Source organism: Triturus cristatus, chromosome 7 (genome assembly GCF_964204655.1).
Source record: "Triturus cristatus chromosome 7, aTriCri1.1, whole genome shotgun sequence".
NCBI lineage: Eukaryota > Metazoa > Chordata > Amphibia > Caudata > Salamandridae > Triturus > Triturus cristatus.
The window spans coordinates 1624905530-1624924468 of record NC_140590.1 but is presented as its reverse complement, the minus strand read 5'-3'; the positions used below and the strand labels follow the sequence as shown (position 1 = coordinate 1624924468).

Here is an 18939-nt window from a genome sequence, read left to right as displayed (position 1 = left end):
TGTTATGCCAATTTTGGCCACAATTTCTGCTATTTTATCTGCAGAAGCAAAAAGCCAATACAACACTTGCCTATAGGAAAGTTCTGGAGATTTAACACACCAGTTTTTTAAATATTCAGCTTATTGACTCCATTGTAGTCTTGCATGCGGTCTGACTGTTCCAGTCTAGTGATTCATTGTCTGATTTTCCTGTAAGGTAGTTGGTCTGCCATGCCACACTATCCAGCTTTAGCTATGGGCAAATCTTGTCACTGGTGGGCATGTGTAATATGCAGTTTCAATGTATTATGTATAACTATTATGTTTTGTGTTCCAGGTTTCCAGACTGAATTTTATTGGTCAACCCTGAGTCGGCTGATTTCGGAGTGGTATGACTTTGCTGATGGTGCTCCTTCATTCGGTTACTTTCCTCAGGACTTGTCTAAACGTCCATGCTACTGGACCAGTCTGACTGTCGCCGTCCGAATTTTGCAGCTGTAGGTTTTTAGTAAGTTTTTTTTTTATCAACTCTATATATATATATTTTTTTTGGGTGTGCAATGGCCTATTGCAATGGACTGGGCTCACTGGAAACACTTCAGAGTCAGCTGGAGCTGCGACTTGTCTGCTCTGTGTGCAGTGTGAGACAGGATGAGATCACCTTCGTCCTGCGGCCCTGGAACCACAAATGCACTGCTTTGACCCTCCTAGCCCAGAAGAAGGGCTCCAGAACTGCCCAATGGCGGGAGATCCGCCGGAGGCCGGATTACCCCATCCCAGCCAAGTATGTAGTCTGCTGGTACTACCGGGCTGGCTCAGGCTGTGAAAGACACAGAAACAGATGTACGTTTGCCTGGAGTAAAGAGGAGGTTTTGGTGTGGACCATTGAGAAAGACCTAAACCTGCACCGCAATGACCTGCGTTTAAGGCTTCTGCAGCCGCAGCAAAAGACGGTGCAAGCATCCCTACCCACAAAGAGTATCCTTGCAACCGGTTTGGACATCCTGCAGGAGTATGGAGGCCAATTCCAGGAGATTTGTGAAACTTGCTTTTACCACAAACCCCCCAAAATCTCTCCCTGGCCACCTGTTGGAATTTGCCAAAGCCATTATGTTTCTGAGTGTCTGTTGGTACATGTCCTTACCGAGGAGGGTCGCAAGACACATTACCGCGAGATTCGCCCTGTGCCTGCCTTGCGGCACCTGCAGCCTTGTCAGTTCATCCTGCGTGGACTACCCTGCAGGCTTGGATCCAAGCGATGCAACTATGCCCACAGCGAGGTGGAGATGATGGTCTGGGGAGCAGAGCGGCATAGCCAGCTGGCACGTTCTGATTTGCTGGCGCCACCACTGAGAAACCCACTGACTGGTGAATTGGAGGTACAGGAGGAGTCTGTGTTCTACTGTCGCGTGTGTTTGGTGACTACTGACTCCCAGGAGAATTTTGAGCGCCACTGTGCATCACTGGAGCACACACAGATGATGTCAGACGACACGCTGACTGTGTGGGAGTACCGCAGTCCCCCATGTGGGAAGATCAGCTTTGCACTCTGTCGAAGGTGAGGGAGTATAGCATAAAACCTCTATATATTACTGTATGGTAATAACTTGTAATGGCTAATTGAAATTTTGTTACCCCTTAACCGCTTTTCCTAGGAGTAAACTGTGGAGCATGACTTGGTCTGAAACTAACTGCATACCTTGAAAATGGGTTTTCAGATCATTCCTATGTTTTGTAGAAGCGGTGAGGACCGTCTGGCCCATTTAGCACTCTATGCATGCCCCCACCTCTTTCCTCCTTGGATTGCTACCTGCTATTCGTGAGGTACACTGCTGCATTAAATTCATCCTCTCATGCTGAGCTCATTCTCTTTAAGCACTTGGGGCCAGATGTATACAGTGTTTTTACTTCCATAAACACTCCCTTTGTAAACTTTCACCGGCTCCTAAAATGGGATTGCGACCACATATTGTATTAGTATCTGGAAGAGGAATGATTTGGGTGTCCCTTCTAAATACCAAATGGGCATGTGATATATCAATATTTTGAGACCTTAATCAATCGCAAAAAACATCATAAAGTTACCAAGTCCCGAGTTGGATATTATGACCTACACTGAATTAGAATTTTTACGACCCAACCTATTAGTAGATAGTCCGGTTCATAAAATTCTTAACTGGATTCAAGTTTCGCCTAGATTTTTGCAGTCAGTAATCTATATGTATTGCCTTTTTTCTCTGCTTAAAGCAAGGTTCGAATTGTTCTAAAGCAATACTCGGGCTGGATGTGCTATTGTGGGCTTCAGCTCTTGGGCCATTTCCAGTCCATTACCATATCTATCATCTTTTGCTGATATGGCCTCCCAAACTTACCCAACAGCTATTTTGCCTTGCTATAGATATCTTACCACAACCTTTCCCTGTGCCCACCTTCGCTTTTTTCCTCTTTTTCCTTTATGTGCGTAATCTGTTGTGATGCCAATTCTTATGGTTTATGAATGACCTTTTTACCTTCACAAGTGTTTTGTGCAGTTTTATGATGCCCACAAACTATGGGGTCATGAATGGTGGATTTTCAGAAATCGAGTATTTGGAACTGACTGCTGCTGTTCAATATTTTTTATTGTTTTGAGCAGCAACTGCTTGACTTTCTTGAATGTTCTTCAATGACAATCCTTTGAATACACTGTTCATATCAAACAATGGAAAAGACATTGGGCATGGCCTTTAATATGCCAATGCAACTAAACAAATACATTCACTAATGCTTTTTACATGCTGTGCAGGGATGATACTGTTTATTACATTAAAGGCTGCTTTGCCAACAATAGGCAAAGGTAGCAAGAAAAGATTGCTTTCTCTATTGAATACTTATAGGAGACAAGAAATTGAATGTAACGAAAAGGATGATGGTTAACCAGATTTTTGAGAAAAAAAGTCCATCAATTCCAGTGTAAACCCTTTGGAAAAGGCGGAATTATACACCAAATATTTTGAGGTGAGAGAATAATTCTTAACTGAGTGGAGTCAAAGCCCACAGTAGGTTTTCAGAATTGGTATCGCTACATCTTGTGGATTGTTGCACTGTCAAGGCAGACCTAAAAAGGAACATGCTTATCGAAGAGCATAGATGTTGGCCCCATGTGATTGGTTGAAGTCTTTGGCAGGGCATGGGCGAAGGGAACTGCTTAAGGCTTTTGTAGTAATCCTACTCTACTGTGTACATCCTACACCCACCATAGACCCCCCCCCCCCCCCCCCCCCCCCGCCCAACCTACTCGTCAGCTGAACACTATTTGTAGCGCCATCTTCCCCCATGTTTCATTTCAGTCACTTTTTTACTTGCAGCCCCACCGTCTCTTCACATTCACAATAAATTACCTTCACGATACATATTGTTGGCCCGTTTGTACCACAGGACACAAAGGGGCTACTGAGCCCCAAGGTGGTGACTGAGGTTGTTTACCACTGATGTCCTGTCCTACCATGGATCTGTAAACCAGTTCCAGTACAAATATTTCCTCGCTTTACTCCCAGGGTAGTGAGTAGGGGTGTATGACATTTTTCCAGTTTTACTTTCTTGTAATTCCTTGAAATGATTGCAAATTTATGTGGACTGTAAATCATTAATTTCATGCTATATTTGAGTGTGACATGCATCCTCTGGTCCGCTTTTGGCACAAGAATGCATTTAAATTACAGCGCCACAGTCTGCCATTTGCGTTCTGTTCTTCTCGTGTGATTGTGGTCATTTTTTATAGTGAACTCCACGTTTACGGTAATTATTTATTACAATATGTTAATGTTAGGAGATTTGTAAAGCGCAACTGTTACCTTGAGGTGTCCTGGCGCTAGCTAGAGTACTCCAGAAAGCACTGCAGTTAAAACCAGGATGAAGTAATTAGTCATAAAGCCAGGTTTTTAAGGCCTTCCTGAATTCAAGTAAATCCGAGCAATTCCTCAGGTGGAAAGGAAGATCATTCGAAGCTTTAGCCGCACAAACGCTAAAACTTTTACCTCCTCACCTGGCTTTTTTTGTAGGAGGTACTATCACCAATTTTGCTCCCAGAGAGCGCAGAGGTCTATTGGGCACATACCACTGAAACTGCCACCTCAAATTGTCTGGTCCTATGCCTTGTAAAGCCTTAAAAACCATGCAGAGTGATTTAAACTGCACTTGTTTTTGTACAGGTAGCCAGTGAAGTCTACAGATTTAACTGGAGACTGAAGCAAATTGGGGTATATCTGAACGCACTCTAGCCGCCGCGTTCTGCAGGAGTTGGGAGTTTACGCACAAAACGCTCCTGAATGTTAAGATATAGACTATTGCTATAGTCTAACCTTGATGTAATCAGTGAGGTGATCACCAAATGCTGGCTGTCCTTTGGCAGGAAAGGCAATATTTTCTTACATGTCCTTAGGACATAAGATGTGGCAGAGGCCAATGCATTGACTTGAACCCCAAAATTAAGTCTGTCATCTATTATCACTCCCAGGTTTTTAACTTTCTCAGTGGAAGTTGTGAGCGGACCCATAGTGTCCGGCCCCCAGCTTGGGTTCCAGAAACTAGGAAAATATATGTATATAATTACACAAACTCACATAAAGGCTCAATTTAGGGAATTTCACTTAATGCGAAATTCCGGTAATTATGCCAGCGTCATTTTAAATTTCACCCAGGCATTTAGAGGCTTCTCGGTGAGTGAAACGGAGTCCTCAATCAAAGCACTGATTCTCCGGTGCACTGTGCCCTGACGAGGTCCCATTTTTTGTAATTAAACAAGAGGCCACCCTCTGGCCACAATTCTTCACCCAGTTTTTAAATATTGCTATCGTAAAGGTAGAGTCCCCTCCTCGTGAGTTGGAAGTGTCGTCCTATCACTGCAAAAAAAAGGGAATTGAAACCAACCTGCCAACGTCAAATCGCTCTCTTAAACAGTTGGCAAGGTATTTAGTAAGTGCCTGTTAGATCACCTTAATACCTGGGTACAGAGCAGTAAGATCACCCCGTTGGAATAAACTGGCTTCAGGGAATGCCATGGCCCAGTATATAATATTACTGCTTTGCAGCTCCTAAATGGAAAAATATGTAACAACCAGGGGCTCCTCAGTATACGGCACATTTTATAGGCTTCTCCACACCCTTTAAGGTTGTTTGTCCAACACTGTGGAAGAAGCTGTGGAAGAAGCTATCTAAACTCTCCATTCTAACTACTTTTAATCATTGCTTTGCACTCTTCAACCAGGTGTAAAGTTCTGAGCAGAGGTGATCGGGGCCTATCCATAGATTTCCCTACAAAAAATTGTCTGAAGCAAGGTAGTTTACTTGGCCCTTTGTTATTTTCGTTCTAAATACATGATCGTCCCAGCTTCATAGCAAAAGTCACAGGTTTTGCACCAAGCACTGTAGGTCCCTCTTTAACCTGTCTACAATATCATTTGCATAAAGTGATCTTCGACCTTACGCTGAAAGGTTCTAAGCAGCTAATTGGCCACTCTTCAATATTATCAACGTAAAGATCAACTTCTTGGAAAACAAAATATTATGGTTTCAGGGAAAAAAGCGTGTAAAAATATTCACTCCTCCTGGCGTTTGGGCTCTCAAACTAGAGGGTTAAATCATATCACTTTCTAGGGAAAATTATGTCTAGTTATCGCAGCAATTCCGAACATATAGCAAACCATGTAGGTAAAGTGCTGTCAAGTCAAAGGGTTAGGTGCTTTTTTTAGGTCTCGCGCCTAGCGATGCAGTGCACAGCACTGCTCTCGCAGGCGAGAGTCCTTTTGTGGAGGGTTCCAAAACAGACCCTGGAATCGCACACGCTCGTGCGTATTCGATTCCTTTTGGTCCACGGTATTGGCGTTTGTGGTCGTCTTTTTCAGAAAGACAGCACGCAATAGGCCAAATGCGGTCGCGTTGCTCCACCCATGGCCTATACGTGTCTGTTACCCGCACGCCGACATCGGTTTTCAATTATCGTGCCCAGACACGGGCGCCATAATTGAAAACTGATCGCTCGCTGTGGCGCGCACCACTCGTTCTGCTGGTTGTCAAGCGGTGTGTTTAATGGGGCTACACCTTTTACTATTTCTCTTAAATATTAAGCAAAGTGCTGAATTTAAAAAGGGAATACATGATTGCACTGTCTTTGGAATATTGCAAATGATTTTAAATAATCGCGCAATTAAACTTTTCATTCAGGTATTATAAATCGATTAAAAGCCTTTTTCCCAATTACTGGTGGCAACCCTGTCTGTGGCACTGAGATTATCACTGCTGGTGATCTTATATGGGCGAAGTAAATTGACCATTCTTTCACGGTGTACGTATTAACTTACATATAGAAATGAAAGGGGGCTAAAAAAAAAAAAGGGCCCCACGTTTTTGCAGATCTCCCTCGCTCTCTTATAACGAACCAAGACGTAAGTGGTGCGTAATTGCATAAAAGGTGTCTTCTAGGACTCTGAAGTGTTCACTGCGCCAACCAGCAGCCCTGGCAAAGCACCTCCTCCATGTCACTTTCACCAGTCGCGTGATCAGCAGTGAAAGGAAAACCTAATGCTTTCTTGGCCTGCGACTGATAAAGCTTAAAAATACCATCGGTATGGAACTGGAGGAAGTCTCTGCTCCCTACGGCAGGAGCTCTTCTTTGACTAATGAGAAAATAACCGCTCTTAACACAAACCGAAACCGATCACCGTTAACGGTTGACCTTGGACTCGCGCCATTTTTTTTCATTTGCGCTGCGCCGCTGAAGGAATTCTATAGGGAGCAGGGTAATTTTATTATTACAACAGGAGGAAAACCTGCTACGGCTGGCTACTTTTGATTCAAGCTGTTTCCAAGATGAACTTATAACGAGGGAATTTGTTAATCTAATTTCATACAAAAGCAACCTCTAAAATGATTCGCGGCAGAATCGCAATTAGAAGTTTATTGGCAACGTATCATGAACTCAAGAATGAGTCTTTGAATTGCTGAATGTAGCCGCAACTAGCGTAACCAGTCGCATTTTCAGTGCCGGAGACGTTTTAAGGATTAGGAAAGTGGGCTGCAGCCCAGGGCACCAGCCTTTCATAAAGCCAGCTCCGTTCTGCAGGGTCTTGTCCCGATGGCGTCGAATCTTTCTCAAGCTTATTGTTATAAATACAGGTTTCCTTTAATTTTTTTTTATGTGGTTGATGTGTTCTCACGTCTTTTTGCAGAGAAATGTTGTGATGTTTTATGCAACACCCATATGAAACGTTTCTTTTAGATCACAAAAGGACCTCACATATGAGAAATGGGAGGGTTTCACAGAGATTATTTGCAATATTAGTGAGCTGCTGCTGTTAAAATATTGAAAACACATGAGACTATCCCTGAATATTCGTTATCAACACATTTAGAATCTGGATGAGTGTGCCTGTGCGTTGTCTGTGACTTGGGCAAAGGGGACATGAAATAGCTGAAACTGAATCAGAATTCAAAACTATTCCGAACAGGAGCCCCCAAAATACGTTTGGTCCCGGTACTCTAAAATACGTTTGGCCCAGGGCCCCCAAATCTTTATGTCCCTGGCCCGCACAGCTAACGACTTTTGGAGGGTAACTGGGAAAATGTGCATTTGGGAGGAAACCAATACATCACTCCATTTTGCTTATGTGCAAAAGGCCTCTTTATTGGGAGCAAGCTTACTACCACCTGCAAAGGCTGACCCGAACAAATATCTTACTCGGTGTTCCTAACAATTTAGTACGGAACTATCCCCTATCCCAACATTTCCTTCCCCAAATCGCCTCAAACATAACCGTTCCAATGTTAACTCTTGTTCCCCTCTTAACCTCACTTGTTCTCTTTCCTGACCATCCCTTCGCCTGCTCGATGTTGGACCAGGTCCCACCACCATAAACTCTTCTTTCCTCCTTCCCCTCCCACCATTTGTCTTTCCTCCTTCTCACCTCCTTTACCATCTCTTCGGCTTTGCCTCATCACAGTGCCACCAGAAACAAACATTTGCAATGCAATAGGTCTCGCATTTACGCGAGTGTAAGCTATTGGCATTGTAAATGACAATGCCTTTTATTTATGTTTTAAAAACCAAAATATAAATAAAAGGCATTGTCATTTACAATGCCATTAGCCCAAACTTGCGTAAATGCGAGACCTATTGCATTGCAGAAGCTTGTTTTGAATGCAGTTAGTAAGACATTTTCCCTATTTTCTTGCTGTATATCAGGCCGGAGATAATAGATGTGTCTATTTTGATAGGACCGAAGGTCAAATTCTAAGGCGTCTGTCCTCGTGCAATATCTTGACAATGACTGGTGATCTGAGGCTAGAGTTTGGGATTAAAAGTTATTTTGTACAAGGTTTGGTAGAAGTGATATGATGGGTTTCTTGTTTGATATGAAGGAATGTTTCGTTACCAATGCGCTTTATATATAAGGAGATCTTTGATTTGAAGTGAAGTCTCTATATTTTTTTTTTTCTTTTTTTTTTTAAGTACACGCTAGAACAACTGGAGTTAGATCAAAATGTGACATTTTCTTTATCGGCAATACTACTAATAGCATGCCTAAAACATTTTTCTATAAAATTAAGTTGACGTTTAGATTATGATTTGTGTAGTTAAAAGACGTATGACATTTTAGTAAAATCCGCTATTCTAAAAAGCACGCAACTATATTTGCCGTTTTGCTAAATGGGGTTAGGCATTTTTGAACTTTGCTAAGACTATATATGCTTCCATTAAATGTTTTAACTTCTAAATGGTATGGTATTTCTACTGTTTGTAATATATGTCAGAATGGACTCCGGGATCTGAAACCGGTCTTATTTGTTTGTCCAACCCTACTGGTATAGCGACGTAAGTTGCTGAGATCTGTTTTGAAGTTATGCTTGCGAACTACAGCAGAGGCTCTCCAATTGTTATATGATCCTCATAAGGAAATGTTCTGCTTCCAAATGTTTCACTTTTTGAAATTTGTATTGAACATTCTAAAGTGAATCTTCGGCCTTCTGATCTGTTAATCTTTGATGGTTCGAATTGTGGGTAGCGCTTAATTTGATTTTAAGTTCCATTTTCTGTGTGTTTTTTTAATATGTTTTTTGCTATATGTGGACCTCTTAGGAGTTCCAAAACGTGAAATAAAATCCTTGAGGCTTCTCTGGTTGGTATTGTAGGGGGCAAGAACTCTGAACTTTACTATCCACCCACGGACTAATATTATTGTCAAGGCTAGTGCTAGTCTTTTTAGGAAAAGAAAGTACTTTAATCGCATTGTATTACTCACCACTACACAGCACAATTATAGGAATTCAATAGAGGTTTGAAATCCTGTTTGAGTCTAGGTGCTACACTCTTCTGTACTCCCCACTAACTGAGTTCCTCAGTGTCTAATCAGGAAGTTCTCGCTGGCTTGGTACATGTGCGATCACTCATTATGCCCTAGAAGTATGTGGCCAGCAGTTTAGTTTTCTTTCCCTCCAGTATGATGTTAGCATGGTAGAAGTCTTAGTTTGTGCAGCAAGCTTCCACACGCTTCTCAGTTTCTTTTTGGCACATGCTCTACGCCCCACAGTTGCCTCCTTTTGTTAGTTGTGGTCCTGGTGGGTGTGGGATGGACACATACAGGGTTCCTGCTCTGGCAGTCTGTTTGGAGTTGTGAGGGCCTTGGCAGGAATGTCTCTGGAAACATCAAGACTTCTGCGATGTTGGTGCGTTAGCTTCTGGCAGCTTCCTGTCTTCGGCAGGGGCAGCCTCTTAAGACCGGGGAATAGAGGAACGTTAGTTCTGTGGGTGCAGCTTCTGGACTTATCCACCTCATAGATGGTCTTGGCAGTTGTGGACTCTGGCCTGATCAGGGTGCACATGGTTTGAGCACACATAGGTTCCAGACTGCGCCCGTCATGGGGATGCGGGTGGGAACCAGATCCAAACGAAAAAAACGTCTGGGATATGTTTTGGACTCCTTCGGAGGCTTAGACCACTGTTAGTCCTTTTCGACGCCTCTAAGCGTCAGGTCATCATTCAGGCGACAGTCTAATCTAGACCTGCCTATGCCTGCTCCCTTTATTTAGGGTCCAACAAGGCGGAGGTCCTGAGGCTGCAAAGGGCACAGAATGCAGCCGCCAGAACACTTCTAGGTCTCCGCAAATTCTGCTCTGTGTCTAATGCTATTCGCCGTCTGCACTGGCTACCTGTAGCCAGACGCATTGAATTCAAAGCCTTATGCATCGCCTTCAAGGTTTTGAAATTGGCCTCGCCTCCCATTCTGGCTGATCTCTTGCTGCCTTATGTCCCCTTGCGACATCTTCGCTCACAGGGTCAGCATTTGGTGGTGGTTCCCCGACCCCGTAGAGTTCGGTCTAGCGGCCGCTCCTTACGCTACAGAGCCACCACCCTTTGGAACTCGCTCCCTGTGCAGATCCGTGGCCTTGACAACTACTTGGCTTTTAAAAAACCATTAAGACCTATCTTTCCCCTGCCCCTTAGTTTTTCTGGCGGGCTCTCTGCTGTGTTTGTCTTTTCTGTATTAGCGCCGGGACGCCCACTTGCTGGGGCAGCTGTCGCGCTTTACAAGCTAAGATAACATAACATAACCCCTTCAATGCAAGGGCCATCTGTGACTCACTCCCTAGTAACTGCTCGCGCTCCCAATATGCCACACTGGGCACAATCTGGGCTCCACCCCCCCAGACAGTCTCTCCTCTACAGGGTCAGGCATATTCCTCTGCTCTCTCAACAAGGCTGCTTTTAGGCAAACCCTCTGCTCCACCTGCAGAAAGTGTTTATCTTGGGTTATGTCCTCTCACCTCTGGGAGCCTAGCTTTCAGGCTGACACCAGTCCTTATTGCACAGATACCCTTCTAATACTCTACAGAGCACTCCCCTCATTGGTCATGAAGAACTTGGAACGGAAAAAAAAGTAGAATGACTTGGATCTTGCTTATATACACATCTTCTAGATAGGGTTTGTGAATCCACTGCAGCCCTCAAACCAGATTGGAAATACTTATGAAACTTAGTCTCTCAAATAAGCCGATTAATTTGATAATTCACAACTTTCCAGGATTTGGGCAAAAAAATAGTAGACTGGAAACAGGGCGCAAGATATTGACCCCCCCCCCAATCCCCCTCCGTCTTTTTCACCCAGTATGGTAATAGGATAGAACGTATATCCTTAGCGAAGTCGGCTGTTATTGAATCTAGCGCATGACTAGAGGATTTTGTATACAGAAAGATACAGAAAGGTTTGGACTGAGCACAGCTTAAATTTAGATCAGGTATTTAGAGATATTCTGCAAGTTGCCTGAAAGGTGGATTGAGGGAAGATTGGGTGAAAAACTCCGAAAGCTTTTTCCTTGGACAGAAATAATTGATTCACTGATATGTTAACCCTTTATTTCAGGTTTTACAATAGAAGCAGGGACAAAAGATTGATGAATGAATTAACAATCGCAAAGAGCTTTTTTTTTTTTATATGGCATTCTAGCAGCATGTAGGGGCTCCAGGTCAACAGTTGATGGATTAAGATGCCACGATTGTTCAATCAGTTAGTTGATTTTTCTCATCATTCAGCGCCTTGGTGTACCAAGAGGCAGGCCTCTTGCACTGGATTCTTTTTTCCCTTAAAAGGAATGGGGGTCATACAAAATCTTAAAGAGAACGACTCAAAAGTTGTAAGTGGTCACATTCACATCATGCTGGTCTTGAAACAAAGTTTCTTCAAACGTTTAGAAAACGTTTAGAAACTAGGTCACTTGTCAATATCTCACATCTCTGATCAGTCTTTTCTGGCATTTATATTGCCTCACAATAGTAAATGTAGATCAGAACAAGGAGAAGAGAATCTGGTAGTGATCTGACCGATCCAGTATAAAAGTGTTATTAAAAGGTAGAATTTTGTTTCGCAATATTTTAGTCCAGAGAGGCTGGTGCAGCTTTGACTGTGCTGAGTAAGAACATTCTCGGGCAAAAAGGTGGAGAGGAGGGAGTAAGCCCTGCCCTTAGTCTTGTCCCAGTGGAGATTTAAATCTCCAAAGTAAAAGTGATCATTCTTGGAAAGTTTGAGCTGTGAGGTCATGTGGTCCAGTAAGTGTTCAATTCATGTAATTTTTTTGAGCCCATAAGCAGTCTTGAAGGAAGGATTGCTCCTCTAAAAGCAACACGTTCTCATTAGAACAAGCGGATTACTCGAAGTTTGAACTAAATTAGTATGTGACTACATTCTAGTATTTGACAGGTGTTATTTTACAAGAAAATCATGCATGGGAATAAAAGCAAATGAACAATACCAAACCCTACTGAAAAAAACACATTAGCAGTATTCTACTGCGTTTACGTATACAGACCATAGTTCAAGTAAGCTTTTCATATGTAGCAGGTTTTGCTAGTTTCATTTCCACAGCACACATGGTGCATAATCTGGCTTGAAAAGTTTCTGCAGGGAACCCTGAATCTCACAAATGTTCCGAACCTTATCAGGTACCATGGACGTCCTTGCCCCAGTGCTTCTTCCATCTATACATATTAAGGTTGTGCTACCTGTACATTCATCTATTTTGCTTTTTGGAGAAGATCATTCTAGTGTTTTACTTGTAAGGTTAGAAAAATACTGTCCTATTGAAAGTTTCCTTCTTGTGTAACCTTGCTTCGAAGCCCTGAGACCTGCGTGTATGGGAAAGGATGCACCAGTGCCCATTCCTCCGAAGAACTACAAGAGTGGATACAGAGGGCCAAGGTGGCACGAATTAACAAGAAGTTTGCCAAGAAGGATGGACTCCTTTCATACCCAGATCGATTGATTCAAGAATACCGGGCATGTAGCAATGAGCTCCTTATTGTAAGTTAAAACTAAAACATGTGCATAGACAGTGGGAACTGACATGGTGTATCATTGAGGAATGTTTGAATTGGCTGCATTCATACGTGGTCGGAGGGTGGCTGTGTGTGTTTGTGACGTGCCTGGTTTAGACAAGGTTTGTAAAAACCTGTTAGGGCTGTTTAATGTATGGGATAATTCTACTTGGTATATCATACTTAAGACCAGAGCTTACAAAATGCTTCCCATGTTTTTCACCACAAAGTGCCTTGATGTTCCATCGCAAGATATTGTTGGCCCGTTTGTTCCCTTGTGCTGGGTGCAATAACAAGGTACGGAAACAAGAATGTGTTTTCATTCTACATGGGCTCACAAATGGCTGTTCTCCGTCATTGAACAGGTTCCCCCACCACAACCAAACAGCCAAAGATCATTACTCAGTCCTACATGAGTCCCTTTGTAGTCATTTCAATCAAGACATCCACAAAAGCTTTAGAAAACTTAGGCCAACAGCATCTCAAGTCCCTAACCAAACCCTGCGGATAATCCTTCCATGTCAAGGTCTTTTCAAATTTTGTGAAAAGAAAGAAAAACAAAGTGTCAGTAGTCAGGAATAACAAGATGTGAACTCTCAGAAGTGCCTGTTACACAAACTGAGAAGACTTGTGCATCAGAGCAGCCTCACAAATTTACACAAGCACCACCCACAGATAGTCAACGTCATCCAAGCCCAAAAAATCCAACCCTACCTCAAATTGACCTGAATAACAACATTGCAAGGAAAGTGTTTGGTTAACGCCCATCAAACCAACTCTTTATTTGATATAATGTATGCCTGAAGATTTAAAATTGCACATCCCCTCCTCTAGCTTTGAGACTAGTGTTCCCAATCCAAACTCTGGTATTTATCTTGTACCTCCTTCTCCCCCTCTGTGGCCACAATAATTGTCGACTCGAAAGACACAAGTTCTTCAACAACTTATTAAGTCCGAATCAGTCCAGGATCTGCTCAAAACTAGCCCCTTTCCAATACCTGATAATCCTGTTAGATTTCACTGTGTTATCACTCTTGAGATGCTCTTGTCAACTTGAGTCTTTGGTAGGCCGGGTTATTAATTGAAATAGATCCCCGTGTGTCGGAAATCTTTTGCAGTTCCCCAGGCTTGAGTTGTTTTATAGAACTCCTTATTGCTACTTTGCGCTAGATCAATAAACTATGATAAAAAATATCTGTACCAGCCTGTTTGCATGCTGCCATCAGAATTTCTTAATCCAGTTGAAAGTGGGTTGTGGGTGGCATTTAAGGTGACTGTAGTCACAAGGTTGACTCAGGCCTGCTGGCATCTGGCTTTGGTATACACACTTAAGATGCTGAAAAGTGCTATTTGGTAACATGTGAAAACCTCTGGCTGTATAACTGAGCAACATTTGGGGGTACAGTAAAGTATGATGAGACCCCTTCAATTGCTGCTTAAATTTCGTCCTGTTAATTATTGTTTACCCTCAGATGACAGAGAAGCTGGATTATGTAAATGTCTCGTGCAACCAACCACTGACCATCAGCTCTAGAGAGAAGAAACTAAAACACAGTTGGACCTTCACAGTTCATTCCTCAGTAAGTGCTCATTTACTCCCTTAAACTTTGCTCTTTTGGGATCCAACTCCAATATGTAGCAGCAAAGAGTCCGTGCATTTGGCCTTACCTGAGGTCTTTGTGCATGTTTCAGGTAAATGCGATTGCGGTGGCTTGAATGTGGTTGATACATGCTGGTGTAGATTCTGTGAAGTGGTGCACTTTGATTAGCTGCTACTGTGATGAACAGAATTAAAGTGAGCTCTTCTGTAGCAGATTCTGTGGTGACAATAGAATCATTACAACAGCCTCATATTTTCTGTTATAGTGAAAGTGTTTTAACATGTGCAAAAGTGTTGCATGTCACCTTCAGTGGCCCAGGCTTGTATGTTCTGCTTTTGTTTTTTGTTTGCCTTATTAAATCTCATTTCATCTCCCCCCCCCCCCCCCCCCCCCCACCACACCATGTTCTGTTGATTTGTTGCTATTGAGTACAGGTCATACAACCTCTAGCATGCACTGGAATAGTGCCAAGCTCACCATTGCTGAACCCAGGACTCCGTCACCCATATGGCTCATGTCTCCCCGGGGGCAGTTTTGGTAGTAACCTTCGTATGGCATTCTCGACCCCTTGGTCAGTACTTTTTAACTTCTTGGATTAGGCTAAATTATGACTAAACACTGCAGTGCTGTATAGGTGGTTCAAAAAATAATAATGTTCTTTCCCAGCACTGTTATCATCTTTATTATGATGTGCCCTGTTTCCCTTGTATTTACAGCAGCGGTTGAAGCATGTGGCCTTGTTGAAAAGAGACCCTGGGGTTGTCTTTACGTTGGCAGGGCGAAAGCTCAGCCAGCGCTGTACCTATGCTAGCGGTGACTGCTTCTATGATTCTGAATCCTTTGAAAGTTGCTGCGTGACTGTGCAGGTGGAATGTTCTCTTTTTGGAATCCATGAACAATGGCTAGTGCTGGACTTCGACACTCGTCCCGTCTTGCTTCAGAAGATTTTCATGAAGGTTGGGATTCAAGACTTGGACTCCGGCGAATGCACCCCCATAGCAAAAACTCCCACTGGCTCTGGGGAGAGGTGGCATAGTGGCAACCGCATGATTATTCCATGTGTCGATAGGACATTGGAAGAAGTTGATCTTCTTGCCAGGTACAAGCCACCGGTGCTGTCTCTGGATTATCATCATGGTGTCAAGGTTACTGAAGTGCCGGTCACTCGGAAGAACTACAGAGAGAGGATGCATGAGCTGCTCTTTGCTGAAGAGCTTTCAGAAGAAGCGCTGGTCTCCAGGTAAATCTAATGGTCTATTCACCTGTGGTTTGATGTCAATTAATCTCAGGCAAAATTGAAATAATTTAGAGAAATTGATAATGTAATGTGACATTTTACAGCCACACATTATTGTTAAAGTATATTTGTTGGTGTGTTCCTAATAAGGAATAGATGTCTGCTAAGCATAGACCTCCATACCGTATTTTTATGTGTTGCCTGGAGTCGCACGTAGTTTGGTACTCCCCACAATTCCAGACCTGTTGCCTTCCGGTTTTAGTCCTACTTACCTATACCCTTGCTTGCATTTATGCCAGTTCACGTCACTCTTGACCTATATCATCTAACTCTACTCTCCTTCACACAAACCTGCAATTCAATTACATCGGTGTATCAATTGTTTTCCTATTACCCCCATTGACCTTCTTAACAGCATCAAAACCATTTGCTCGTTGAAATCTAACAGTGCTTGCATACGGAAGTCCTATAACATAATTGGTAGACAACGTGCTGGAGTGCCTCCTAGTTTTGTGCTCCTCTGTTAATGTACCCTTGTCTTGACCTGCAGATCTGTGGCTCTTCTAGTACTCCAGTGTTTTTATGTCTCGCCTGACCCAGCACATGCGCTGGTCTGGCGAGACATTTTGTGAGAGCTCCAAAAAGTGGTACCAGGCCAGCATAGAGCTACAGTGCGCGGGTTCGCGCGTCGCACTTTACCGGGATTACTTTCACTTGCACGGCCGCTTTGATGTTCTTCCTGAGGCTTCAATAGATTGCAGCAGTTAAAACAAGCATTGGCATAGCCAATAGGTCGCGCTATTGGGACCTTAAAAGTGTTTAGTTATTCAACTGTTGCATGGCTAAACACTTATAAGGTCCCAAAAGCGAGATCTATTGGCTATGCCAATGCTTGTTCTCTTTGTCAAAATCCTAAGTACTAGTCTCTAACTCTTCTGTTGCTTTAGTATTGTGTCTAATTTACAGCATTGATAATGTATCGAAGGAGGATGGAGTTCTGGGGTAAGTGTAATCACTGTAATTTCCATTACTTGCCTGGGCTCTGTGCCCCATGTTCTACATTGTTCACTCATGCACCAATGCTCTCCCTGCCTACATTTTAAGCTTTTTAGACAAAAAACAGTGGTTCCTGTGGGCACTTAATGGTTGATATTACGAAATATATATATATCAGAGCAATCGCAGTAAAATGGGGGTACATAAATGAGAAAAAAAGGACATGTAACACAGTGTGTGTAGAGAAACCAGCTGTTTTATATACACCTGTGGATGACTGACAGTGTGGTGAACACCTGTGGGAGTGAGGGGTAGTCAAAGATACTCACACAGGGCCAAGCCGGGCACCTATGGAGGGGCAGGTACTGGCAATCAATGGTATCTGATGTAGTCCTGGTTAAAATAATGCCATTATTCAAGCAGAGACAGACGAGAGCAGTTCTCCTAGGGGTCACTGGCAGGAATCTTCCCGCAGCAGATTGACTGCATCTTACATTGATTATTCCACACTGGATTTACTACCGTAACGGATTGACGTTTACCGCAGTAATTCAAGGCTCCCCATTTATCCTTGGCTTTGTCCAAACACGCGACACCGTCTTCTGGATATAGGATTTTAACCCGGACTACATCAAATACCACTGTTTGCCAGTACCCGCCCCTCCATAGGTGCCCGGCTGGGCCCTACGCGAGTATCCTTGACTACCCCTCCCTGCCACAGGTATTCACCACACTAACTGTCCGTCATCCACAGGTGTCCCTACATTGATAGGTCCCGATGAGACCCCACATTGGTAGCTGGGTCGAAACGTTGTCGATAACTTGAAGCGAACCAATTCCCAGTCCCTACTATTGTATTAGGAGGCTGCTAACATTTATTGTGTATCCATTGAATGGTCGTTTCTGTAACAACATTGTGACTTTTGTGACATAAGAACAAGGTTTCAATCGATACTCGTAGGTTTCACCTTTCTTCACTTGGGACACTCCGCACTGAAAATGTATTACAAATGTGAATTTTCATATATAAAACAGTTTGTTTCTCTACACACTCTGTGCTACATGTCCTTTTTACTCTGACATTTATGTACCCTCATTTTAATGCGATTGCGCTGATATATATACACAGCCACATCGTAATATCAACCATTAAGTGCCCACAGGAACCACTGTTTTTTTGTCTAAATTGGAAGTACCCTGGTTCCATGCGAGTAGAGTGTCCCTTATGTTTTCTTATACATTTTAAGCTGAGCTCGTTGTCCTGCATGGATGATGTACCGGCTCCCTGCCCAATTTTGGGTTATTCATTGTTTTGAAACGTTGACCTAATTGTAATATTCATCTCTCCCTTTAGGCTGAGCCTGGTGTCCTGCATCATTCCGACCATGATGATGACAACCCTATTTGAAACAAAGTTTTCTGTTAATGGGGAGCGCTTTGCTGAAGTGCCGGTAACGTACAGCCTGATGCCAGACACTGATGAGGGATACCTGCTGAAGAGGTCTGTGCACACAGCACTGTTGGCCCTGTCTCCATCGACAAACAAGCGAGTGTATGAAGTCCTTTTGAGACATGAAGGCACCACAGATCGCAGCCTGTGGTTGCAAATACCATCACGGTGCTGCCAGGAGCTGGGGCTTCAGGACCACGCCCCTTGCACAGTGGAGCTACAGTTCCAGATAGACCGGCAACCGTTCCGCTCATGGCATCAGGCTGTGGATCTTTTGCAGGATGAGAAGTTGATCCTTCCTGATGTTGTCTCCTGCTCACTACCCATCTGCATGGAGACCTCGAGGCCTGGGAACATGAAGCAGATGCAAGCAATTGCCTTAATAACTGGAGATGCTGCAGGAACGCTACCTGTGCCCCCACTTGTCATTTATGGACCCTTTGGTACTGGAAAAACGTACACACTGGCTAAAGCAGCCATGGAGGTCCTAAGAGAGCGCGGAAAACGAGTGCTGATCTGCACCCACACAAATAGGTAACATACTGCTTGGTTTGCATGAAGGTTTTGCTTGTATAGCCCAGCATTGCACATGTATCTATTTCACACACTTAAAATAGGATAGCATTGGTACTCTGTTCCACCCTAGAAACTACCGATGAGAGTAAAACGTTATCACCAATCTGTATGAATGCTGCTCGGTCAGACCAGCACAGCTCTTTTTATGTTGCTGCATGGTTAGTGAACAGTCAGGTATTACTCTTCGAAAGAACTTCGGCACATAAAATAACTATGTGCCAAAAACGCTCCAGCCTACTTCCCCTTTGCAGATGTGTAG

At 43.4% G+C, this 18939-nt stretch overlaps 1 protein-coding gene across 7 annotated transcripts in view; it reads left to right on the top strand.

Annotated features, from left to right (window-relative positions):
• HELZ2 (helicase with zinc finger 2) overlaps positions 1-18939 on the top strand; it is a 117907-nt gene that overhangs the window by 7770 nt on the left and 91198 nt on the right. For 3 of the 7 annotated variants that reach the window (XM_085619588.1, XM_085619589.1, XM_085619590.1), the window contains 5 exons: positions 317-1537; positions 12623-12806; positions 14293-14400; positions 15138-15661; positions 18009-18638. In XM_085619588.1, coding sequence (XP_085475714.1) covers positions 540-1537; positions 12623-12806; positions 14293-14400; positions 15138-15661; positions 18009-18638 — 2444 coding nt within the window. In that variant the 5' untranslated portion in view covers positions 317-539. The remainder of the gene's footprint in view (positions 1-316; positions 1538-12622; positions 12807-14292; positions 14401-15137; positions 15662-18008; positions 18639-18939) is intronic. The other 4 variants (XM_085619592.1, XM_085619593.1, XM_085619594.1 and 1 more) reach the window with 2 other exon arrangements.